This window comes from Lampetra fluviatilis, chromosome 37 (assembly GCF_964198595.1).
Source record: "Lampetra fluviatilis chromosome 37, kcLamFluv1.1, whole genome shotgun sequence".
Classification (NCBI taxonomy): domain Eukaryota; kingdom Metazoa; phylum Chordata; class Hyperoartia; order Petromyzontiformes; family Petromyzontidae; genus Lampetra; species Lampetra fluviatilis.
In genome coordinates this window covers 1,861,350-1,887,293 of record NC_136311.1, presented here as the reverse complement: position 1 = coordinate 1,887,293, position 25,944 = coordinate 1,861,350, and the positions used below count along the sequence as shown (strand labels likewise).

The 25,944-nt window shown below is 55.6% G+C and overlaps 1 protein-coding gene across 1 annotated transcript in view; it reads right to left on the bottom strand.

Annotated features, from left to right (window-relative positions):
- The window catches only part of MYO19 (myosin XIX), a gene marked incomplete at its 3' end in the record, with an annotated part of 41,501 nt that overhangs the window by 6,902 nt on the left and 8,655 nt on the right, over nucleotides 1-25,944 (bottom strand). The window contains exons 4-15 of the mRNA XM_078873963.1: nucleotides 23,165-23,203; nucleotides 22,972-23,062; nucleotides 13,569-13,638; nucleotides 13,033-13,135; nucleotides 11,872-11,968; nucleotides 11,367-11,443; nucleotides 10,804-10,891; nucleotides 9,391-9,568; nucleotides 8,806-8,879; nucleotides 2,976-3,097; nucleotides 1,959-2,099; nucleotides 402-578 (exon numbers count right to left, since the gene is read on the bottom strand). Coding sequence (XP_078730089.1) covers nucleotides 402-578; nucleotides 1,959-2,099; nucleotides 2,976-3,097; nucleotides 8,806-8,879; nucleotides 9,391-9,568; nucleotides 10,804-10,891; nucleotides 11,367-11,443; nucleotides 11,872-11,968; nucleotides 13,033-13,135; nucleotides 13,569-13,638; nucleotides 22,972-23,062; nucleotides 23,165-23,203 — 1,257 coding nt within the window. The remainder of the gene's footprint in view (nucleotides 1-401; nucleotides 579-1,958; nucleotides 2,100-2,975; nucleotides 3,098-8,805; nucleotides 8,880-9,390; nucleotides 9,569-10,803; nucleotides 10,892-11,366; nucleotides 11,444-11,871; nucleotides 11,969-13,032; nucleotides 13,136-13,568; nucleotides 13,639-22,971; nucleotides 23,063-23,164; nucleotides 23,204-25,944) is intronic.

Below are 25,944 nucleotides of genomic sequence, written 5' to 3'. Positions count from 1 at the left end.
TCTTGCGACGCCTTGTGGCCGTGTCGCCCACGGTCGCCCGCCCAGGTATTCATCCAGGCCCAAACCTTGCCTCGCTCTCCGAGATCCGATGGGATCGGGCACGTTACGGGCGACGTAGGCGCACGCCGGCGCTGATGCGGCATTGCGCGCTAGCGCCGGCGCTGGCTATCTCCGAGGCCATCCCGGGTCGTCGATCGCCGTCGACTTCAGACGATTCGCACGGACCGGAACGTCGGACGTCGCGACGAAACAGCACGTGGCACGACCCGAAAACCCCATCGGGAGATTTCGTCGTCCGGTGATGACGCTCGCCACGACCTCTCGACCCCCCCCGCCCCCCCCCCCCGCCCGTGTCGCCGTGACGGCGTCATGACGTCCGGCGGCGGCGGCGGTGAACGGACCTCGTTCTTCTGCGTGAGGCCGTCGATGCGGTAGGGGACGTAGCCGGCGTAGTGCTCCACCACGAACTCAGGCGCGTCCGAGAAGCGTGGCCACGACACGCAGCGCCGGCCGGCCAGCGTGCGCCGCAGGTGCGTGTCCAGCGCCGCCGCGTTGGACTCGCGGTTTGCGCGGCAAGCCTGCGAGCGCACGCACACACACACAAAGACAAAGATTCCCCGCATAGCTTTAACATACTGTTGGGGAAAGTGCTGTTAGCGAGTAGTAGCACCTATGAAGGCCGGCACAGCACACGAGGGGGTGGGTCGCTAGCACCACGCCCAGCCGCCTTTGTCTCCCCAGTGCTGATGTTTACACACTGCACCAGGCACCCAATTGAGGCTGAGTTGACCTAGGGGAGGTCCAGCACCGGTTCAAATATTCGCCACTGTTATTGGTCGTGAGTGGGGAATCTAACTCAGGCCGCCAGGTTCGTAAGTACAGTTCGCATGTGCTCACGCGCACACATACACGTGCGCGTACACGCACACTCGCTCGCTCGCACACCGCACGCTCGCACCCTCATGGTCAGTGACGCTCGAGCCCCAAAGCGGGAAGCACCTCGGTTCGACTCCCGATTGGGGCGAACTTCTCTCTGCGTGCGGTTGGTAACTTCTCCCACTCTTCTCCAGAGTGAGTGAGTGAGTGGGTGAGTGAGTGGGTGAGTGAGTGAGTGGGTGAGTGAGTGAGTGGGTGAGTGAGTGATTGAGTGGGTGAGTGGGTGAGTGAGTGAGTGAGAGAGTGAGTGGGTGAGTGAGTGGGTGAGTGAGTGAGTGGGTGAGTGAGTGATTGAGTGGGTGAGTGGGTGAGTGAGTGAGTGAGAGAGTGAGTGGGTGAGTGAGTGAGTGGGTGAGTGAGTGAGTGGGTGAGTGAGTGATTGAGTGGGTGAGTGGGTGAGTGAGTGAGTGGGTGAGTGAGTGGGTGAGTGAGTGGGTGAGTGAGTGAGTGGGTGAGTGATTGAGTGGGTGAGTGGGTGAGTGAGTGAGTGAGTGGGTGAGTGAGTGGGTGAGTGAGTGAGTGGGTGAGTGAGTGAGTGGGTGAGTGAGTGATTGAGTGGGTGAGTGGGTGAGTGAGTGAGTGAGAGAGTGAGAGAGTGGGTGATTGAGAGAGTGGGTGAGTGAGTGAGTGGGTGAGTGAGTGAGAGAGTGGGTGAGTGAGTGAGTGAGTGATTGGGTGATTGAGTGGGTGAGTGAGTGAGTGAGTGGGTGAGCTAGTGATTGAGTGAGTGCCGGACATACTGCGGCAACCTGGCTGGAACCTCCTGAAAAAGTCTTGAGACTCGATGACGTTTCATCGCAACTGCAGTTACTGAAACCACCACTGCCTAAACCACTATCACCACTGCCGCCACCACCGCAACCACCATCCCCACTCCATCATCTTCATCACCACCACGACCACACTATCGCCACACCACCACCACCACTAACAACAACATCAACACCACAGCATCAAAACCAACACCACAGCATCACAACCACACCACCACCCAGCTCCATCGCGGTCGCCGCCGCCGTCACCTCGTTGAGGAGGGAGAAGAGGCTGGGCGCGGGCCCCACGGGGGTGGCGACGCTGCCGGGGCCCTCGATGAGCTCCAGGCAGCTCGAGTTGTCCTCGTAGTCGATGAACGACCACTGCAGCCCCTCCTGCGCGTACTCCTCCTGCGCACACACAGACACAGATCCCCCGGGAAGCCTCAGCAGACTGCTGGGGCAAGTGCCGTGAGCGAGCGCCTGCGGAGGCCGGCACGGCACACGAAGGGGGTGGGTGTCCACGCCCGGCCGCCTTTGTCTCCACAGTGGCGATGTTTACTACACACCGCACCAGGTACTCATTTGAGGCTGTGTCGACCTAGGGGAGGCCCAGGACCGGTTCAGATAATCGTCACTGGTGATGGCCGTGAGCGGGAATCGAACTTGGGTCGTTGGGTTAATAGCGCAGCGCGCTAACCGCTACACTACCGCTCCCCACATGCTCCCCACACACATGCACACACACGCACACACACACATGCACACACACACACATGCACACACACACATGCACACACACACACGCACACACACACATGCACACACACATACATGCACACACATACACACACGTGCGCACACATGCACACACACAAATGCACACATATACACACAAACACATGTACACACACAGACGCACACACACACGCACATATGCAGGCACACACGCACATGCACACACACACACATGCACACACATACACACACACATACACACACATGCACACACACACACATGCACACACACACACACGCACACACACACAGATGCACACACACACGCACACACGCACACATGCAGGCACACACACACATGCACACACATATACACAAACACATGTACACACACAGACACGCAGTGCGGGACGCACTCCCAAGGAGCGCACGTACCTCGGGCGCGTTCCATCGGCTCAGCAACAACGCGACAGCCCCCACCCCTCACCCGTGCCCCCGCCCCCCGGCTCCCCACTGCCGCCCGCGGCCCCCTCCCCCCGATCCACTCACCTGCTGCGCCCGCAGGAAGTGCGCGACAAAGTGCTGCTGCAGCTTCTCGTTGGCGTAGTTGATGCACAGCTGCTCCAGGCTGTTCATGGGGAACGACTCGAACCCGTACACGTCCAGGAGCCCTGCGGGGGGAGAGGAAGGGGGGGCAGGGGGAGGGGTGAGTGGGGGGCCGGGGGATGGGGGCTCCCATTTTCGCTGTGGAGGAGGCCTCTGCCGCAGCGTCTCCATAGACTCACACAGAGACTCATAGACAGTCCCTCCAGAAAAACGCGATTATGCGATCGCAAGATTTCACGCAAAATCAGCCAAAGTCCGCATATTTATGCGGGGGGCGCGTTTTTTCAAATACGCCGCACTTTCGCCGCATAAATTGCAGATTTCCGCGCGCAAAATATGCGGGCTTGCATGATTTCATAATCCCCGCATTTTCGTTGCAAAAAGTCACATATATCTTAGCAGAAAGTTGAAAAATGTTGCGTTTACTTCACACAAGCGCAGCCATTTCCCCTGTTGCCATGGGAACGTTATGAAGTGACGTCACTCATTACGCGACATCATTAAAAAGCTGCAAACCCCGCGATGCCAATGAAACCATGATGAAGCCCGCAAATCTTTCTCATTTGCCAACAAACATCAGCGCAAAAGACCGCGCAAAGCAGTTCCCCAGTGTGTTACATGACAGTGGGGGCAAATTATTTTGCATAGCTACCTCTGTAAAACAGGAAGCACACATTTTATTTTTTAATATTTTACTTATTCATTTTTACAGAAGTTGTAGCATATTCATTTTGTAAAGCTACAGAACTTGTTCGACTCAATGTTTTGTAAGTTTGAGCCATCTGTTTGTTAAGGTCTGAAATAAAACAAGATGAGAACTTAAATATTCCCAGCACTTTCTGTGATGTAGTATGCTTGCTTATCATAGGAAGTAATAAGAAATGACTCTTTACATTAAAGTAGTAGCCTAGTGAATAGGGTGTTGGGGGAATCACTTTTTTTTCTCTTTTTCATCAAACCGCAGTTTTTGCAAGTTCCCGCAATTTAATCGCATAAAATTGCATAAATATCCCGCATATTCCATCGCATTTTTTAAGAAAACGTGCCGCATAATCAACGATTTTTGCCCGCAACAATCACCAAAAAACTCCGCGTTTTTCTGGAGGGACTGCATAGACTCACACAGAGACTCATAGACTCACACAGAGACCCATAGACTCACACAGAGACCCATAGACTCACACAGAGACCCATAGACTCACACAGAGACCCATAGACTCACACAGAGACCCATAGACTCACACAGAGACTCATAGACTCACAAAGAGACTCATAGACTCACACAGAGACCCATAGACTCACACAGAGACCCATAGACTCACACAGAGACCCAGAGACTCACACAGAGACCCATTAACTCACACAGAGACCAATAGACTCACACAGAGACCCATAGACTCACACAGAGCCTCATAGACTCACACAGAGACCCATATACTCACACAGAGACCCATAGTCTCACACAGAGACCCATAGACTCACATAGAGATCTATAGACTCACACAGAGACCCACAGACTCACACAGAGACCCATAGACTCACACAGAGACCCATAGACTCACACAGAGACCCATAGACTCACACTGAGACCCATAGACTCACACAGAGACCCATAGACTCACACAGAGACCCATAGACTCACACAGAGACTCATATACTCACACAGAGACCCATAGACTCACACAGAGACCCATAGACTCACACAGAGACCCACAGACTCACACAGAGACCCACAGACTCACACAGAGACCCATAGACTCACACAGAGACCCATAGTCTCACACAGAGACCCATAGACTCACATAGAGATCTATAGACTCACACAGAGACCCACAGACTCACACAGAGACCCATAGACTCACACAGAGACCCATAGACTCACACAGAGACCCAAAGACTCACACTGAGACCCATAGACTCACACAGAGACCCATAGACTCACACAGAGACCCATAGACTCACACAGAGACTCATATACTCACACAGAGACCCATAGACTCACACAGAGACCCATAGACTCACACAGAGACCCACAGACTCACACAGAGACCCACAGACTCACACAGAGACCCATAGACTCACACAGAGACCCATAGACTCACACAGAGACCCACAGACTCACACAGAGACCCATAGACTCACACAGAGACCCATAGACTCACACAGAGACCCATAGACTCACACAGAGAACCATAGACTCACACAGAGACCCATAGACTCACACAGAGACCCATAGACTCACATAGAGACCCATAGACTCACACAGAGACCCACAGACTCACATAGAGACCCATAGACTCACACAGAGACCCATAGACTCACACAGAGACCCATAGACTCACACAGAGACCCATAGACTCACACAGAGAACCATAGACTCACACAGAGACCCATAGACTCACACAGAGACCCATAGACTCACACAGAGACTCATAGACTCACACAGAGACCCATAAACTCACACAGAGACCCATAGACTCACACAGAGACCCACAGACTCACACAGAGACCCATAGACTCACACAGAGACCCATAGACTCACACAGAGACCGATAGACTCACACAGAGACCCATAGACTCACACAGAGACCCATAGACTCACACAGAGAACCATAGACTCACACAGAGACCCATAGACTCACACAGAGACCCATATACTCCCACAAAGAACCATAGACTCACACAGAGACCCACAGACTCACACATAGACCCATAGACTCACACAGAGACCCATAGACTCACACAGAGACCCATAGACTCACACAGAGAACCATAGACTCACACAGAGACCCATAGACTCACACAGAGACCCATAGACTCACACAGAGTACCATAGACTCACACAGAGACCCATAGACTCACACAGAGACCCATAGACTCACACAGAGACCCATAGACTCACACAGAGACTCATAGACTCACAAAGAGACTCATAGACTCACACAGAGACCCATAGACTCACACAGAGACCCATAGACTCACACAGAGACCCATAGACTCACACAGAGACCCATTGACTCACACAGAGACCAATAGACTCACACAGAGACCCATAGACTCACACAGAGCCTCATAGACTCACACAGAGACCCATATACTCACACAGAGACCCATAGTCTCACACAGAGACCCATAGACTCACATAAAGATCTATATACTCACACAGAGACCCACAGACTCACACAGAGACCCATAGACTCACACAGAGACCCATAGACTCACACAGAGACCCATAGACTCACACTGAGACCCATAGACTCACACAGAGACCCATAGACTCACACAGAGACCCATAGACTCACACAGAGACTCATATACTCACACAGAGACCCATAGACTCACACAGAGACCCATAGACTCACACAGAGACCCACAGACTCACACAGAGACCCACAGACTCACACAGAGACCCATAGACTCACACAGAGACCCATAGTCTCACACAGAGACCCATAGACTCACATAGAGATATATAGACTCACACAGAGACCCACAGACTCACACAGAGACCCATAGACTCACACAGAGACCCATAGACTCACACAGAGACCCATAGACTCACACTGAGACCCATAGACTCACACAGAGACCCATAGACTCACACAGAGACCCATAGACTCACACAGAGACTCATATACTCACACAGAGACCCATAGACTCACACAGAGACCCATAGACTCACACAGAGACCCACAGACTCACACAGAGACCCACAGACTCACACAGAGACCCATAGACTCACACAGAGACCCATAGACTCACACAGAGACCCACAGACTCACACAGAGACCCATAGACTCACACAGAGACCCATAGACTCACACAGAGACCCATAGACTCACACAGAGAACCATAGACTCACACAGAGACCCATAGACTCACACAGAGACCCATAGACTCACATAGAGACCCATAGACTCACACAGAGACCCACAGACTCACATAGAGACCCATAGACTCACACAGAGACCCATAGACTCACACAGAGACCCATAGACTCACACAGAGACCCATAGACTCACACAGAGAACCATAGACTCACACAGAGACCCATAGACTCACACAGAGACCCATAGACTCACACAGAGACTCATAGACTCACACAGAGACCCATAAACTCACACAGAGACCCATAGACTCACACAGAGACCCACAGACTCACACAGAGACCCATAGACTCACACAGAGACCCATAGACTCACACAGAGACCGATAGACTCACACAGAGACCCATAGACTCACACAGAGACCCATAGACTCACACAGAGAACCATAGACTCACACAGAGACCCATAGACTCACACAGAGACCCATATACTCCCACAGAGAACCATAGACTCACACAGAGACCGACAGACTCACACAGAGACCCATAGACTCACACAGAGACCCATAGACTCACACAGAGACCCATAGACTCACACAGAGAACCATAGACTCACACAGAGACCCATAGACTCACACAGAGACCCATAGACTCACACAGAGTACCATAGACTCACACAGACACCCATAGACTCACACAGAGACCCATAGACTCACACAGAGACCCATAGACTCACACAGAGACTCATAGACTCACACAGAGACCCATAGGCTCACACAGAGACCCAAAGACTCACACAGAGACCCACAGACTCACACAGAGACACATAGACTCACACAGAGACCCATAGACTCACACAGAGACCCGTAGACTCACACAGAGACCCATAGACTCACACAGAGACCCACAGACTCACACAGAGACCCATAGACTCACACAGATACCCATAGACTCACACAGAGTACCATAGACTCACACAGACACCCATAGACTAACACAGAGACTCATAGACTCACACAGAGACCCATAGACTCAAACAGAGACCCATTGACTCACACAGAGACCCACAGACTCACACAGAGACCCATAGACTCGCACAGAGACCAACAAACTCACACAGAGACCCACAGACTCACACAGAGACCCACAGACTCACACATAGACCCATAGACTCACACAGAGACCCATAGACTCACACAGAGACCCATAGACTCACACAGAGACCCAAAGACTCACACAGAGACCCATAGACTCACACAGAGACCCATAGACTCACACAGAGACCCATAGCCTCACACAGAGACCCAGAGACTCACATGGACAAGGTTATGATGAAACCGGCTTCTCAGATGCAGTGAGTTCATGGCCGGATCACCGATGACCCCACACACAAAAACACCGCGGTCTCATTCAATCTGGCTCGGCACTTCATTTGCCTAAGGGTCCAGCTCTGAGTATCCAATATTATCGGCTGGAGCGCCGCGCGCCGAACATTTGCTCTCGTTCGGCGGAGCGGCTGGCAGAGTGCCGCCCTCGACCGCGTGGGCCAGGCCGCTCGAGGGGATCTCCGAGGTAGCTCTGTGACGTCCGCTTCAGCGGGCCGTTGTCCGGCGACACGGGAGGCTCCCGAGGGGAGTTGGCGGGGGAGATAAGACGTAGAGCAGGGGGAGGGGGGAGGAGGGAGGGGGGAGGGGGGAGGAGGAGGGAGGGGGAAGGGGGAGGGAAAGAGTGGACGGGAGGAGGAGGGAGCAGGGGGAGGGAGGACGGGGTAGGGGGGAGGGGGATAGGGGTATGAGGAGGAGGGAGGCGGAGGGAGGCGGAGGGAGGCGGAGGGAGGGGGTGGGAGGAGGGAGCAGGGGGGAGGAGGAGGAGGTACGAGTCCCCCGTGGGGAGGGAGCGAGCCCCGGGGATGGGGGGGGGGGCGACTCCGCGTTGGGCAACTCTTACCGATGAACCGGCTCCACGTGCTGGAGCCGGCGCCAATCCTCGTGTTCACCAGCGCCACGAGCCACTCAAAGAGCCTGCACACACGGACACGAGGCAAAGGTCCCCCGTGTAGCCTTTGACAGCCTGTTGGGGAAGTGCTGTCAGCGAGCAGCACTTTGTTAAGGCCGGCGCACGAGGGGGTGGGTGGCCAGCACCACGCCCTGCCGCCTTTGTCTCCCTAGTGTTACTCATTTAAGGCTGAGCCCCACGACCCTAACCCCACGAGCCTAACCCCATGACCCTGAACCCACGACCCTAACCCAGAGGTCGCAAACGGGTTTTGATTCCTTACCCGTACCCGGCCGCACCAGGGTCGCAAACGGGTACCCGTACCCAGCCGGGTACGAGTAGCCGGGTATCGGGTACCCGATTGCGACCTCTGCCCTAACCCCACGACCCTGACCCCACGACCCTAACCCCACGACCCTGACCCCACGACCCTGACCCCACGACCCTAACCCCACCCACACGACTCAAGCCCCACGACCCTAACCCCACGCGACCCTGAGCCCTCCCGCGTGACCCCCCGTGACCCCGCGTGCTCACCGCGTGTACACGAGCTTGGCGAGGCAGTCGCGCCGCGTGCTGCACTCGCGCCGGGCGCAGGGCGTGAGCAGCACGGAGCGCCGCCCGCCCTGCGTCGTGGCGATCTCGCGCAGCGCGAGGCGCGCGCGCACCGCCTCCTCCGAGAGCCGCAGCAGGCGGCACGCCGTCGCTAGGCTCCCTGCCCACCACGCACAGACAAAGATACCCCGTGTAGCCTTGACAGACTGTAGGGGCAAGTGCTGTTAGCGAGCGCCTATGAAGGCCGCAACGGCACACGAGGGGGTGACTGGCCAGCACCACGCCCGGCTGCTTTTGTCTCCCCGGTGGCGATGTTTACACACCGCACCAGGTACTCATTTGAGGCTGAGTCGACCTAGTGGAGGCTCAGTACCAGTTCCCATAATCGTCACTGGTGTTGGTGGCCGTGAGCGGGAATCGAACTCGGGTCGCCGGGTTCAAAGTGTAGCACGCTAACCGCTACATCACCTCTCCCCACGCGCACACACGGACAGAGATCCCCCATGTAGCCTATAACAGACTGTTGGGGCAAGTGCTGTTAGCAAGCGCCTATGAATACCGACACGGCACACGAGGGGGTGGGTGGTCAGCCGGCACCCCGCCCGACCGCCTTTGTCTCCCCGGTGGCGATGTTTACTGCACAACACACCAGGCATTAATTTGAGGCTCAGTCGACCTAGTGGAGGCCCAGGGCCGCCTCAAATTGTCGTCACTGGTGTTGGTGGCCATGAACGTGAATTTTACTTTGATCTTTGGTTGAGTCGCACCGCGCGAATCGTGGTGCCTCCGCTCCCTATGTTCACGCGAACACACGCACGCACGCGCTCACACGCACACACGCACACACACGCGTTCACACGCGCACACACGCGCACACACGCGTTCACACGCGCACACACGCACACACACGCGCTCACACGCACACACACGCGCACACACGCGTTCACACGCGCACACACGCGCACACACGCGTTCACACGCGCACACACGCACACACACGCGCTCACACGCGCACACACGCGCTCACACGCGCACACACGCGTTCACACGCGCACACACGCGCACACACGCGCTCACACGCGCACACACGCGCTCACACACGCGCACACACGCGTTCACACGCGCACACACGCGCACACACGCGCTCACACGCGCACACACGCACACACACGCGCTCACACGCGCATACACGCGCTCACACACGCGCACACACGCGCTCACACGCGCACACACGCGCTCACACGCGCTCACACACGCGCACACACGCGTTCACACGCGCACACACGCGCACACACGCGCTCACACGCGCTCACACGCGCTCACACGCGCACACACGCGCACACACGCGCTCACACGCGCACACACGCACACACACGCTTGTGCAGCAGCACGCACCGTGGCCCGCAGGCTGCACACTGCACGGCTTCGCCTCGTCGTGCTGCGTGAAGCTCACGGTGCCCAGGTGCAGCAGCGCCGACAGCACCTGCGGCATGCGCAGCACGCACGCAGCACACATGCAGCACGCACACACGCACGCAGTACACACGCATGCAGCACACACAAACGCAGTACACACGCATGCAGCACACACAAACGCAGCACACACGCAGCAGCACGCATGCAGCACACACGCAGCACAGACACACGCAGCACACACGCAAGCAGCACACACACAGCACGCCGCACACACGCAGCATGCAAGCGGCGCGCACACAGCACACCCAGAAAATAACTCAAATCAACATTCGTAACAATGTCTTGGCCGATGGGAAAGCCGCGATAGTCGTGGCGACTTCGGGTCCAATGCCTCTCCTGAAAACAAGACGGGGAACCCCGAGGGACTCCCGCGGGGTGACGCGGAGCGAGGAGCTGGAGGGAGGAACTGGGGGGGGCGGGCACCGGGGGAGCGGAGGGAGGAACGGTGGGTGGGGGGGGCGTGAGGGACGCAGGGCCCTCACCTGGAAGACGAGGTCTCGCTCGCCAGGCTCCATGCCCAGGTTCACCATGGCCACCTTCGTCACCTCGAAGTCGTCCTCTGGGTGACGGGCGGGAGAGGGAGGGGTAGAAGGACGCATGGACTCGACGATGACGTCTCGAGACGGGACAGAACCCTCATTTCATCTGACACAAAACCCTCGTCCCATCCGGTACAGAACCCTCATGCCACCCTGTACAAAACCCTCGTCCCATCCGATATAGAACCCTTGTCCCATCTGGTACAGAACCCTCATGCCACCCTGTACAAAACCCTGGTCCCATCCGGTACAAAACCCTCATTTCATCTGATACAGAACCCTCATCTCATTGTCATTGTGGTGACCCAGGTCGCCCATGCAGGTGAGACCCTGACGCTGCTCAGTTATCTCCTGGCTGCACAAAACGAACTTGAACATTCAACTCAGAATCCAGCCCAGCAGTGGCGCTGCCACCGCTGGCTGGATCCACCAGGATCGGGAGTCGAACCTTCGAGGTGCTGCTCGGCGTTGGGCAGCCACGGGAACGTTGCCTCCACGGGGAGGCCCCACGCCTCCCTCTCCTGCTCGCTAGCACCCTTCACCATCTGGGGAGGAAGGGCGAGGGTGGTGCACAGGTCAGTGGTCAACTTTTCGCCGATGCTCGTGGGCAGGATCGCGATGCACGGTGAGGTCAGTGCTGATCATTCGGGGATTTTGATGAGGGTCCGGGATTAGTGTTCGGGGTCATGGTCAGGTCTAGGGTTAATGGCACCGTATTCTCTGGATTACAAGAGGCACTCCCTACCGAAGCTTAAAGAAAATGTTGGGAGTGCGTCTTATAATTCGGTAGTTGTGTGCATGTGCTTATGTGTGTGTGTGTGACCAGTGGGGAGCGGTAGTGCAGCGTTTAGCACGCTGCGCTACGAACCCGGCGACCCGAGTTCGATTCCCGCTCGCGGCCAACACCAGTGACGATTATCTGAACAGTTTCTGGGTCTCCCATAGGTAGACTCAGCCTCAAATGAGATCCTGGTGCGGTGTGTAAACATCGCCACTGGGGAGACAAAGGCGTCCAGGCATGGTGCTGGCAACCCACCCCCTCGTGTGCTGTGCTGGCCTTCATAGGTGATCGCTAACAGCACTCGTCCCAACAGTCTGTTCAGGCTACACGGGGGGTCTTTGTTCCCGAGATGCCTCGCGTCCCCTACTCGACCCGCTCCACGGTTCCAGCCAACGAGACACTACTTCTGGTTACAGCAACCCGCGAAAGGCCACAACTAACCCCCGCTGTAGCTAAATTGGCATACAAAGAGGCTGCCCGTGATACTTCGAAACCGCGAACGATAAACCCTCGATGTTCAAAGCTTTCCTGTATTTGGCTGCTGTACATTCCTACAAGACGAGCCACTTGGTGGAGCTGTACTTTGTGCTGTTCAGGTCGCTTCCGAGAAAAGAGCTACATAGCCCGGTGGGCCTTACCTGTTAAAATGAACATAGTTTAGTTTATCGCCCGGTAGGATACGGCCAGGGTCCTGGTGCGGTCAAGGGTTAATGTCGAGGGTGGCAGTCAGGTCAGCATTGTGGTGCGTGGGGGGGGGTCTTGGGTCAGATGAAGAGTGGGAGGCTTGGCGGGCAGGTGGTGGATGGCCCTGGCGGCGTGAAGTGGCACCTGGTAGAAAATGTGGAAGTTCCTCTCGTGGGGTGCCTGGAAGACCACGCGGGTCTTCTCCAGCAGGTACGTCTGTATGGAGGCGCCCACCAGCTCGTGATCACTGCAGGCACATCGTCATCATGGTCACCATCGTCGTCGCCGTCACTCCAATTCGAATCAGACTGGAGAAATCCGATGAGCTATCAAGCTCTTTTACACAGGTGTCCAGTAGGGCTGGGTCAGCGAGTTACAACAACAAGTACCAAAAATAACGAGCATCATCACCAGAATCATCATCATCACTCGAATGTGCATCATGATCATCATCAGAATCATCACCAGATTCGTCTTCAACAGTAATCGGCATCATCACCAGAGTTATCATCACCAGAATAAACATCACCATTATTTTCATTACCAGACTCATCACCGCCAGTCTGATGGTAATCATCAGTATTACCAAACTCATCATTAACAGAATCCTCAACCAACTGTTCACGTGCAGCTCACGTCTGTGTGTACCTGTTCAACTGCAGCTGCATGTCTGTGTGTACCTGTTCAACTGCAGCTGCACATATTTGCCGAAGCGCGAGCTGTTGTTGTTGCGAAGCGTGCACGCGTTACCTACGCACACGCACGGGGGACACGTGGCACGCATGATTGACACGTGACACGCACGGGGGACACGTGACACGCATGATGGACACGTGACGCGCGGGGTACACGCATGGACACGTAACGCGCATGATGGACACGTGACACGCACGGGGTACACGGATGGACACGTGACACACACAGGGGACACGTGACACACATGGACAACTTGTCCATACAAATTACCCGATTACAGGGTAATTACTGGGGTACTACTACACATGAAAAAGGTTTATAACGGTAAATTCTATAGGTAGAACGCTTCATACATATAGAATACTCTTGATGATTACAATGTTACAAGCTTGTTGTTGTCGTTGTTGTCATCGTTGTTGTATCCTCAAATCTTGTAACTCAATTTTAACCCACTTCCCAATGTGGTATCGACTGCAAACCTGGCATAATTATGTCATACTGATGACAATACTATATTCTATCATTAAAATATATATATTTTAAACATTATTTTTTATATGTTATGTTTCGGCTTGGGTCTAATTGTCCACGGTCAACTCACGTTGGCTGTAAAATGACCACGGCCCCTTATGTTATGGCAAGCTTCGGTGCCAATTCCTGGAGTCGTGGAGTTCTGTCATTACTAGTACATTTGAAGTATTGGAAAATGACGGCAGGAAACTCCTTGACGGGAACACACTTCTTTTATTAAATCTTGACTCGTAACAATACAACGCGTGGCCTCTCTTCTCACAATGCGCTTCTCTTGACTCTGGATTCTGTGCTGCCGGCTCTCTGTGCCTCGTGTAGACTCCGCGCCTCGGCTACACTCCTCTCTCGCCTCGTGTAGACTCTGCGCCTCTGCTACACTCTCCACTCGCCTCGTGTAGACTTTGCATCTCCCTCTGGCTACACCGTATGCATACTCGGCTCGTGTAGACCTTTCTCTCTCGCTGGCTACACCGTATGCATACTCGGCTCGTGTAGACCTTTCTCTCTCGCTGGCTACACACTATACATTACTCAGCTCGTGTAGACCTTTCTCTCTCGCTGGCTACACACTATACATTACTCAGCTCGTGTAGACCTTTCTCTCTCGCTGGCTACACACTATACATTACTCAGCTCGTGTAGACCTTTCTCTCTCGCTGGCTACACACTATACATTACTCAGCTCGTGTAGACCTTTCTCTCTCGCTGGCTACACACTATACATTACTCAGCTCGTGTAGACCTTTCTCTCTCGCTGGCTACACACTATACCTTACTCTCCTCTACTCTCCATTACTCTCCTCTCCGGGCTCTATCTCTGCACCTTCGTCTTCATTCTTAGATGGTTCCACTTCTGCCCCCTGCTCCTCTGTGCATCACCTTATATACCCCTTCTTCCCGGGAGACGGAGCGGATGCGGACCTCAACGTCGGCACCGCTCCTCAGTTACCCAATCCCCACGCGCTATCCCTACGATCCGGTTCCGCTCAGCGCGTGTTTCCACTCCCCGACCAATCACACCGCGCTGCTACCCGATCACTCCCTCTGGGCGCGTCACCGGCACACAGCCAATCAGCAGCACTACCCCCACCCGCGCACTGACGCCTGCTCCTCCCCGTCAGCGCGCGTCACCACACACACACCCGTACATACGCGCTGGCACACGACATATACACCCAGCGCGTATCACCACTACATCACCCCCTCCCACATAGCTCGCAGCCGGCCCGGCTGCTAACAACAACCAACCGCGACGATAAAACGACAACCAACAAAAAAAAACCCCGTAACCCCCCGAGTGTGCCCCGTAACATAACACAACAACAACAACAACAAGAATAACTATGTACAGATTGACAATGAACCCGAAAAGTCAACAATAACACGATACGAGCAAATTCGAAACGAACGCGCCCCACGTCCCTGCGACTACACGCAGTGACGAGGCGCTCCAACTGCCCCGACTCCTCACGAGGCAGGTCATGCAAAGTAGCACGACCTGGCGCGAGTCCGTCTGGCTGGTCCATCATATGGGGCGGGACACTGACGACCGTCCGGCGGTTCCGGCTGCTCCAGACGGCGCGGAACGGGCCTGAAAGGGCCGGCCCCGCCGCGGAGATCCGGCCGCCGGTGATCGGCAGCTGTCAGTTCCGAGACACCTGGGAGCAGATCAGGCGAAAATACGTGTGGATCAGGCAGAGACATTTCCCCCTCGGGGTCGCCGGTCACGTCACACGCCCGGCCATCACGACACAAGGGGAGGCCATATGGAGGCGAGAACGGTTTCAGTCGGGAGGGGTGAACGTACCACCGGCGCTTTCCCCACTTTATCTGAACGCACTGGGGCCGTGCAACGCGCACGACCTCCACGGGTCCCCTCCACGGTCTCAACAATTTAGGCGACGTAGCCAAGGGTGCCTGAGGGCAATGCAGCCAGGCCCTGTCACCTGGTTTCCATTCGTGCATGGACACCTTCCGTGCCCGCAACCGTTCATTAGCAATTTGGCGAGCCCGCGAATTAAGCCGCGCGGCCTCCCTTGCCTCTGTCAGCTTGTGAATATTAAACTTAATATGTTCTGCCAAATTAGAATTAGTTCGTGGAGCGGACAGGCCAAGTTGCGTTTCTATTGGCGGGTCAGCTTCCCGACCGTACATCAAATAGAATGGGGAAAACCCCGTAGCTGCATGGGGGGCCATTCTATACGCGGCAAGGACTCCCGGGACCTGCAGGTCCCAATCTACATGTGCCTCGCACACCTGCTGGCACAGCATGGAAGTCAAGGTTTTGTGGAGTCTCTCCACCATCCCGTCAGTCTGCGGGTGGTACGGGGAGGTACGCACCTTCTTGGTACCCAACAGATCGCACACCTCTTGCAACAATTTACTCGAAAAATTTTTACCTTGGTCGGTCAGCAGGCGTTCGGGAGACCCCTTGTCCAGGACATAGCCCTGGACGAAGGCATCCGTCACAGCCGCTGCCGACTGGTTAGCGAGAGGCCACGCCATAGGCCATCGGGTAAAGTATTCGACCCCCACTAACAAATATTTATTCCCTCTCGGCGTGACTGGGAAGGGCCCCAAAATATCGAGTGCAACGAGCTCGTTGGTACGCGAGACCTGAATAGATTGCAGCGGTGGATTAGCTGCCACGGCCGGTGGTTTACGCCTGGCGCACTCAACGCACCCCTTCAGAATATGCACCACATCACTTCCCATTCCCGGCCAGTAATAGTCACGCTGAAGCAGGGCAAGCGTCTTGTTAACCCCCAAGTGCAAGAGGCGTTCGTGTGCCGCCAAGACAACCCTCCCCCTCACAGCGGAAGGCACCACGAGTGCGTTCCGCCGGGACAAACTGTCCCATTTCAATAACACGCCCCGCTCAAGTACATAGGAGCCGGTACGCTCCTGGTCCCCCTCGGGACCCCCAACCTTGCGGCGCAATGCTAGCAGCGAGCTGTCCGCCATCTGGAGGCGGCCCCATTCGCTGAGCGACAGCGAGAGCAGCGAGTCCCGACCCTGAGAGGCAGTGGAATCATCCCCGATCGGTGCGCCCGCTGTCGCAGCCAGTGCCCCCATCTCCCCCGCAAGCGTCGGTTTACAGCGCGCCGATCCCGACAAACACGCGCATTCATCACAAGGCAACAACCGCGACAAGCAATCGGCATTCGTGTGTCGCAACCCCTTACGGTACGTAGTCGTAAACTGATAGTCCTGGAGGACTTCCAACCAACGCGACAACTGGCCGGAGGGCTGGGCGACCCTCAATGAATACTGTAGCGCCGCGTGGTCCGTTCGGACTGTAAAGTGACGACCATAAAGATATGGCCTAAACTGCTGCACAAAAAAAACAATGGCAAGCAGCTCGCGACGGGTGACACAGTAGCGCTGCTCCGCCGGAGACAACACCCTACTACCGTAGGCGACAACTCTTTCGACACCCCCAACGACTTGGGATAGCACCCCCCCAATGCCCGTGTTGCTAGCATCCGTGTCCAGCAAAAAGGGACTGGCAAAATCGGGATAACACAAGGGTGGGGCACCCACCAAGGCGTCCCGGAGGGAGCGAAACGCGGCCTCCTCCTCCGGTCCCCATTTGAACTTCCCTCCCTTCGCCGTTAGAGCGTGCAAGGGTTTTGCAATAGTGGCGAAGTGCTCAACGAACCGCCGATAATAAGAAGCAAACCCGATGAAACTACGCACGTCAGAAACGGACGTAGGTGTCGGCCACGAACCGACACAATCCGTCTTCGCGGGATCGGTGGAGATCCCCGAAGAATCGACAATGTGACCCAAGTATCTAACGGACCTACGAAGGAGGTGACATTTGGCCGGTTTAAATTTCAACTTAGCCGATCGCATTCGCAAGAACACCCCTCTCAATCGCCGGAGGTGTTCCTCAAACGTTTTACTGAAAACAATGACATCGTCCATATAAATCAAGCATGTATCCCACTGCAAGCCCGACAAAACCAGCTCCATAAGTCGCTGAAACGTCGCTGGAGAGGAGTGAAGTCCCATGGGTAACCGGTTAAACTGGAACAGCCCCCCTGGAGTCCGAAATGCTGTCTTAGGTTTCGACTCTTCGTCGAGCGGCAACTGCCAAAACCCCGATAACAAATCAAGAGTCGAAAAATATCGCGCACCAGACAATGCATCGAGGGACTCATCCATCCTGGGGAGCGGATACGCGTCAGCCACAGAGATCTTATTCAGGCGACGGAAATCAACGCAGAATCGCAGGGACCCGTCCTGCTTCTTAACCAGCACAATAGGCGCTCCCCACGGGCTAGAGGAGGGCGAAATAATATCGGCTTCTAGCATATCGTTAACAGCCGACTGAACATGTTCCTTCTCCACGGGACTCAGTCGGAAGGGATTTAGCCTGACCGGCGCCGCATCGCCCGTTTCAATGTGATGGTGCAACAAATCCGTGCACCCAATGTCATACTTATGTTTACTGAATACATCAGAGAATTCAATGAGCAACTCGCGCAGCGCACCCAACTGCGCCGCCGACAAATCGTCCGAGGCGGCACATAACGAATGGACCCACTCAAGGTCTTCCCTTGGCTCAACGTTCCGCGCGGGGCTCGAGCCCACCTGCGCAACCAACCCATCATCCCCAGGGACCTGCGCCGCGTGAGCCAGCACGGTGCCCTGCGGAATGACAGCTGGTCGCGACCCCGCGTTCAAAACCATCACAAACGGATCCCTGTCAGCCCGCACCAAAGTGTGAGCCACCGATAAATCAAGACCCCCGACAGCCTTGTTAGAAGGACCCAAAAGCATACTCTGTCCCGAAGCCTCCCTCACCCATGGTTTCCGCAACCGGAGGGGAATCAACATCTGTGAACCCGGGGGCACTTGCACTGTCTGCGTCGCCACCGCTTGTATCGTAGCGCACGCCGTCCGAATGTCAGTAGGGCCCGTCAAAAATGAAATCCGGCGACCCGATGGCAGTTCAATGCATCGTTGATCGATAAGAATTTTAATGGGCATTTTGGCCAAAAAGTCAGTGCCCAAAAGACACGGAACTGCCAAAGAAGACGAAACGAAAACGGGTCCCGACAATTTGATATCTCCAATGCAAATGGACGCCCTAACCTGACCGATAATGCCCAACGATCCCCCATTAGCGGCGTAAAATGGCACATCCACTGGAAGCAGCGGACGACATTGGACCGGAAGAATATTATAAATGAGGTCCGATATAATAGTTGCCGATGCCCCCGTGTCCACTAACACCCTAATCTCAACCCCATCAATAGATCCCGTAACAACGGACGAACCCGCCGAAGCAGCCACAATTCTATGCCCCAATTCCGCCCATTCAATGTCTCCCTGGTCCCGGCCGAACCCCCCTCGCCGAACCGAATCCCCGAACCTTAACCGGCCCTCCTCCGCCGCAACGCGGCGTCCCATGTGTGCCGAATAAACAGGCCGAGCGTGTGAGGTGCCGCGACTTGCCGGGGATTGTAGAGATGACTTGGGCTCTCGGTCGTCGTCCAGCCGAGCTCCCATGGCGCGCTGCCGCGGAGCGCGGCACCCGGACGCCACGTGGCCCCGGAGGCCGCAGTTATAGCACGTGACGAGGGTCGGAGTAGATCTTGGTTGCTCCGACTTTCGGCCCGATCGCAGAGGCGACCGGGCCCCCGGCCTCCAGTCCCCTGGTCGTCCCGTGGCGAACGCCTCCTCTCGTGGGCTGACGACTTGGGGTTCGGCGACCACCAAACCCGGGGCTGCGACGACAGCAGCGTTGCAACCAACGCCTTGCTTCCGTTGTAGGGCCTCGTGCGCTTGAATACTCGTGGCGACTCTCAAAGAAGAAATATCAATCTCGTCAGCTGTGTTGATAGGGACCCCCAGGTCCTGCGCCAACTTGAGCAGCTGCTCCAAAACCATCGCGTCTTGGCCCTCCTCGTCCATCCGAGGGAACGCAGCATCAGCAAGAGCCAGCAACGCCATGCGATAGGCCAGCGCGGTCTCCGTGGCCGCTTTCCGTCTTGCGTAGAACTGATGGCGGCACGTAGAGGGAGGCCCGTAGACCCTGGCCAACAACCCCAGCGCATCCTTCAGCGTGGAGCGGTCCGACTTCCGTGCAGCCCTGAAGGCCGCGAGCGCATCGTCGTCCAGCATGGCGGGCAATGCCCGCAGCGCCGTAGCATCGGACCACGCTGACATCTCTTGATGGGCCAAAAACCTTCGCTGAAATTGGCCCCAGTCTCCGCCTTCCGCCTTGAAGGCTGACAACGTGGGCAGGCGCTGCTGAAAAATGAAGTCATCCGCCTCGTGGTTCCTCTCCGCCTGTCCGTCGGTGTCTAAGATGGCGGCTCCAGCAGCAGACGTAAGATGGCGGACCCCCTCGCGCGCTGATGACGTCGATGCGCGCGCTTGGGAACCCACCACCACGTGGCGCTCGCCGTTCCCGCCAAAAGTAGGCCCAGGCGCAATGGCGGGAATCCCCCATTCGTTTTGGCGGGAATCTGCGGGGCGACCTTGTAAAATGTCCCCCACCGTCCCCGCTCCTCGCGACGAGCTGATCTCCGCCAAGATGGACGCGGCGGCGAGCAGCAGCTCCGCCAGTCGGGAGTGCGCCTCACGAAGCCCGGCGTCTGTCCCCGGTCGCTCGGCCGGCGCCGTCGACGGACCCTGCAGCGTGGGCAAGTCCTCTTCCTCACCCCCCGCCACCAGCGGCCCCGAGTCGTCCAGGTCTTCCTCGCGGTCAATCCCGTGGGTCCTACGGGTCTTCCTCGTCTCCATACTTGGAAGCCCGTTTCACTTCTGACGCCAGATGAAGTATTGGAAAATGACGGCAGGAAACTCCTTGACGGGAACACACTTCTTTTATTAAATCTTGACTCGTAACAATACAACGCGTGGCCTCTCTTCTCACAATGCGCTTCTCTTGACTCTGGATTCTGTGCTGCCGGCTCTCTGTGCCTCGTGTAGACTCCGCGCCTCGGCTACACTCCTCTCTCGCCTCGTGTAGACTCTGCGCCTCTGCTACACTCTCCACTCGCCTCGTGTAGACTTTGCATCTCCCTCTGGCTACACCGTATGCATACTCGGCTCGTGTAGACCTTTCTCTCTCGCTGGCTACACCGTATGCATACTCGGCTCGTGTAGACCTTTCTCTCTCGCTGGCTACACACTATACATTACTCAGCTCGTGTAGACCTTTCTCTCTCGCTGGCTACACACTATACATTACTCAGCTCGTGTAGACCTTTCTCTCTCGCTGGCTACACACTATACATTACTCAGCTCGTGTAGACCTTTCTCTCTCGCTGGCTACACACTATACATTACTCAGCTCGTGTAGACCTTTCTCTCTCGCTGGCTACACACTATACATTACTCAGCTCGTGTAGACCTTTCTCTCTCGCTGGCTACACACTATACCTTACTCTCCTCTACTCTCCATTACTCTCCTCTCCGGGCTCTATCTCTGCACCTTCGTCTTCATTCTTAGATGGTTCCACTTCTGCCCCCTGCTCCTCTGTGCATCACCTTATATACCCCTTCTTCCCGGGAGACGGAGCGGATGCGGACCTCAACGTCGGCACCGCTCCTCAGTTACCCAATCCCCACGCGCTATCCCTACGATCCGGTTCCGCTCAGCGCGTGTTTCCACTCCCCGACCAATCACACCGCGCTGCTACCCGATCACTCCCTCTGGGCGCGTCACCGGCACACAGCCAATCAGCAGCACTACCCCCACCCGCGCACTGACGCCTGCTCCTCCCCGTCAGCGCGCGTCACCACACACACACCCGTACATACGCGCTGGCACACGACATATACACCCAGCGCGTATCACCACTACACATTTAATAAAAGCATGTTTAATTATTTTTTTCAATATTACTTATTAAATGGAAGCCACAGACTGCGCCACGGAGCTTCTAGCGGTAAACAAGGCACCGTATTTACCGGGTAATACTTCACGCTTCCTTTACCCTACCGGGTAATTCTTCCGAGCTACCTTTACCCTACCCTTTACCTTACCCCTTGGCATGTCGACACCTTTTCCCTTTTACCCGGTAAAAAGGGTAAATTACCTTACCTTGCCGAGGCCTATGGACAAGTGACACGCATGATGGGGGACATGTGACACGCACGGAGGGCAGCTGCCGCGTGAGCCGTGCGCCCCTCTGCTCGCGAAGCTGCCGGGCCACGATGGCCCCTGGAGGTGGCGCTGCCGCGGGCGCGAAGGGTTCAGCCTCGCGCCGCCGACTTGCGAACCAAGAGGTCGCCGGTTCGATCTCCCGTCCCGGTTATTGAAACAATGAGACGTGTTTCTTACATCCCCCCCCCCCACTCCCGCCTCCGCTGTCGACCAGGCAGGTCATCGCCGGTGGCGTAAAGTGTGTGGGCACTCCCACGTCTTTCATGTCGCCTGGCCAGCCGGGGGCTCGCCACAACTCCCCCGGGCTCAGACTCTTCCGCCAGCAGCGCCGTGAGCGAGCAATTGTAGGGCTGCGCCTTTATGTTTTTATATTTTTGACATCTCATTTCATTTCAGATAAATGTAATACGTTAAGGGAACGTATTTCCCACTTACGTACGTGCAGTGCACTGCACTATAATGGAGCGTGGAGGGGAGGTGGTGGGAGATTGGGGGGGTGGGGGAAGAGGGGGAGTTGGTGGGGGATGGGGGGGTCGATATGATTAAGGAGGTGGTGGCAGATTATGGGGATAGGAGAGGAGGCGGGGGGGGGCAGAAGGGGTAGGAGGGGGTGGGTTGGTGAAAGATGATGGAGGAAGAGGGGGCGGAGGAGGTGATGGAGAGGGGGGGGAGGGGTGCAACCGGTGGGGGGAGAGGGGCGGGGGAGCGGGGGGGAGGGGAGTGCGCACCGAAGGCCTCCATGAGGGGGTTGGAGTGGAGCACGCGCTCGATGTGCTCCTGGGGGTGGAGCTGCTGTTGGTGGAGCTGCTGGTGGTGGAGCTGCTGGGGGTGGAGCTGCTGGTGGGGGTCGTTGACGTCACTGATCGCTCCTCCGGCGTCTCCAGGCGCCGAGCCGCCGCCGCCGCCGCCGGGGCGCGAGGCGAGTGCGAGGTAGCGCATGAGGCAGCGAGACGACCACGTCTAGGGGGGGGGGGGGGCACCACGCGTGAGGCCGGTCCTGACGCCCCCAGCCGCTGGGCTGTCCACCCCCTGCCACCCACCCCCATCACCCACCCCCATCACCCACCCCCATCACCCACCCCCTGCCACCCACCCCCATCACCCACCCCCATCACCCACCCCCATCACCCACCCCCTGCCACCCACCCCCTACCACCCACCCCCTGCCACCCACCCCCATCACCCACCCCCATCACCCACCCCCTGCCACCCACCCCCTACCACCCACCCCCATCACCCACCCCCATCACCCACCCCCATCGCCCACCCCCATCACCCACCCCCATCACCCACCCCCATCACCCACCCCCTGCCACCCACCCCCTACCACCCACCCCCATCACCCACCCCCATCACCCACCCCCATCGCCCACCCCCTGCCACCCACCCCCATCACCCACCCCCATCACCAACCCCCATCACCCATCACCCCCGGTTCTACTCCCCCTGCGACCAGGCGGCTCCGGAGGCGCATGCGACTCTTTAAGGAGCGGCATTGCGGCGCTTGATATATTGAGGGGATTTTATTTTCAAAACCAAAATCGAACAAAAAATGTTATCTTCTTCTTGTTATTTTGGTTGCCGACCCCTGACCATAGAAGTCCAGTCTACCATGGAAGTTCAGTTTACCATGGAAGTCGAATTTACCATGGAAGTCCAGTTTACCATGGAAGCCCAGTTTACCATAGAAGTCCAGTTTACCATGGAAGTCCAGTTTACCATACAAGCCCAGTTTACTATGGAAGTTCAGTTTACCATGGAAGTCCAGTTTACCATAGGAGTCCAGTTTACCATGGGAGTTCAGTTTACCATGGGAGTTCAGTTTACCATGGAAGTCTAGTTTACCATGGAAGTTCAGTTTACCATGGAAGTAGAATTTACCATGGAAGTCCAGTTTACCATGGAAGTCCAGTTTACCATGGAAGTCCAGTTTACCATGGAAGTCTAGTTTACCATGGAAGTTCAGTTTACCATGGAAGTCGAATTTACCATGGAAGTCCAGTTTACCATGGAAGCCCAGTTTACCATGGAAGTCCAGTTTACCATGGAAGTCCAGTTCACCATGGAAGTCCAATTTACCATGGAAGTCCAGTTCACCATGGAAGTCCAGTTTACCATGGAAGTCCAGTTCACCGTGGAAGTCCAGTTTACCATGGAAGTCCAGTTTACCATAGAAGTCCAGTTTACCATGGAAGTCCAGTTTACCATGGAAGTTCAGTTTACCATGGAAGTCCAGTTCACCATGGAAGTCCAGTTTACCATGGAAGTCCAGTTCACCATGGAAGTCCAGTTTACCATGGAAGTCCAGTTCACCATGGAAGCCCAGTTTACCATAAAAGTCCAGTTTACCATGGAAGTCCAGTTTACCATGCAAGCCCATTTACCATGGAAGTGCAGTTTACCATGGAAGTCCAGTTTACCATGGAAGTCCAGTTTACCATGGAAGTCCAGTTTACCATGGAAGTTCAGTTTACCATGGTAGTCCAGTTTACCATGGAAGTCCAGTTTACCATGGAAGCCCAGTTTACCATAGAAGTTCAGTTTACCATGGAAGTCCAGTTTACCATGCAAGCCCAGTTTACCATGGAAGTTCAGTTTACCATGGAAGTCCAGTTTACCATGGAAGTCGAATTTACCATGGAAGTCCAGTTTACCATGGAAGCCCAGTTTACCATGGACGTCCAGTTTACCATGGAAGCCTAGTTTACCATGGAAGCCCAGTTTACCATAGAAGTCCAGTTTACCATGGAAGTCCAGTTTACCATGCAAGCCCAGTTTATCATGGAAGTTCAGTTTACCATGGAAGTCCAGTTTACCATGGAAGTCCAGTTTACCATGGGAGTTCAGTTTACCATCGAAGTCCAGTTTACCATGGGAGTCTAGTTTACTATGGGAAGGGGTCGGCAGCCTGCGGCTCATTAGGGACTGTTTTGTGAAAAAAAGTTTTTATTCAGGACCACCGTCTCGTGTTCACCACAGTGCATTGCAGCTCTTAAAATACCGCTTCTTTTTTTACCGAATTAGAAACAAATGTCTGTTCTTGTTATTCTCGTTGCTGATCCCTGCCTGCAACGATCTCGCCTCCTTCCTCTCTCCTCCCATCTTACTCGAGTGCTCAGGTGGTGGTGGTGCTGGGTGTGGTGGTGAAATACTGGTAGTGTGATGGTGGAGAGGGTGGTAATTGGGTAGCGGTTGGGTCACGTGATAGTTGCTGAGGTCAAAGTGGTGGCGGTTATGTGGTTTCCCAGTTGTGTGGTTGTGTGCTTTCCCGGTTGTGTGGTCTGTGGTTATCTGGTTCCCTAGTTGTGTGGTTTCCCAGGTGTGTGGTTATCTGGTTTCCCAGGTGTGTGGTTATGTGGTTTACCGGTTGTGTGGTTATGTGGTTGTGTGGTTTCCTAGTTGTGTGGTTATGTGGTTTCCCGGTTGTGTGGTTATGTGGTTGTGTGGTTTCCTAGTTGTATGGTTATGTGGTTTCCCAGTTGTGTGGTTATGTGGTTTTGTGGTTTCCCAGTTGTTTGGCTGTGTGGTTGTGTGGTTTCCTAGTTGTATGGTTATGTGGTTTCCCAGGTGTGTGGTTATGTGGTTATGTGGTTTCCCAGTTGTTTGGCTGTGTGGTTGTGTGGTTGTGCGGTTTCCCATTTGTTGTGATCTGTAGCTGTGTGCCTTCCCAGCCGTGTGTCTGTGCGGCTGGGAAGTTGTGC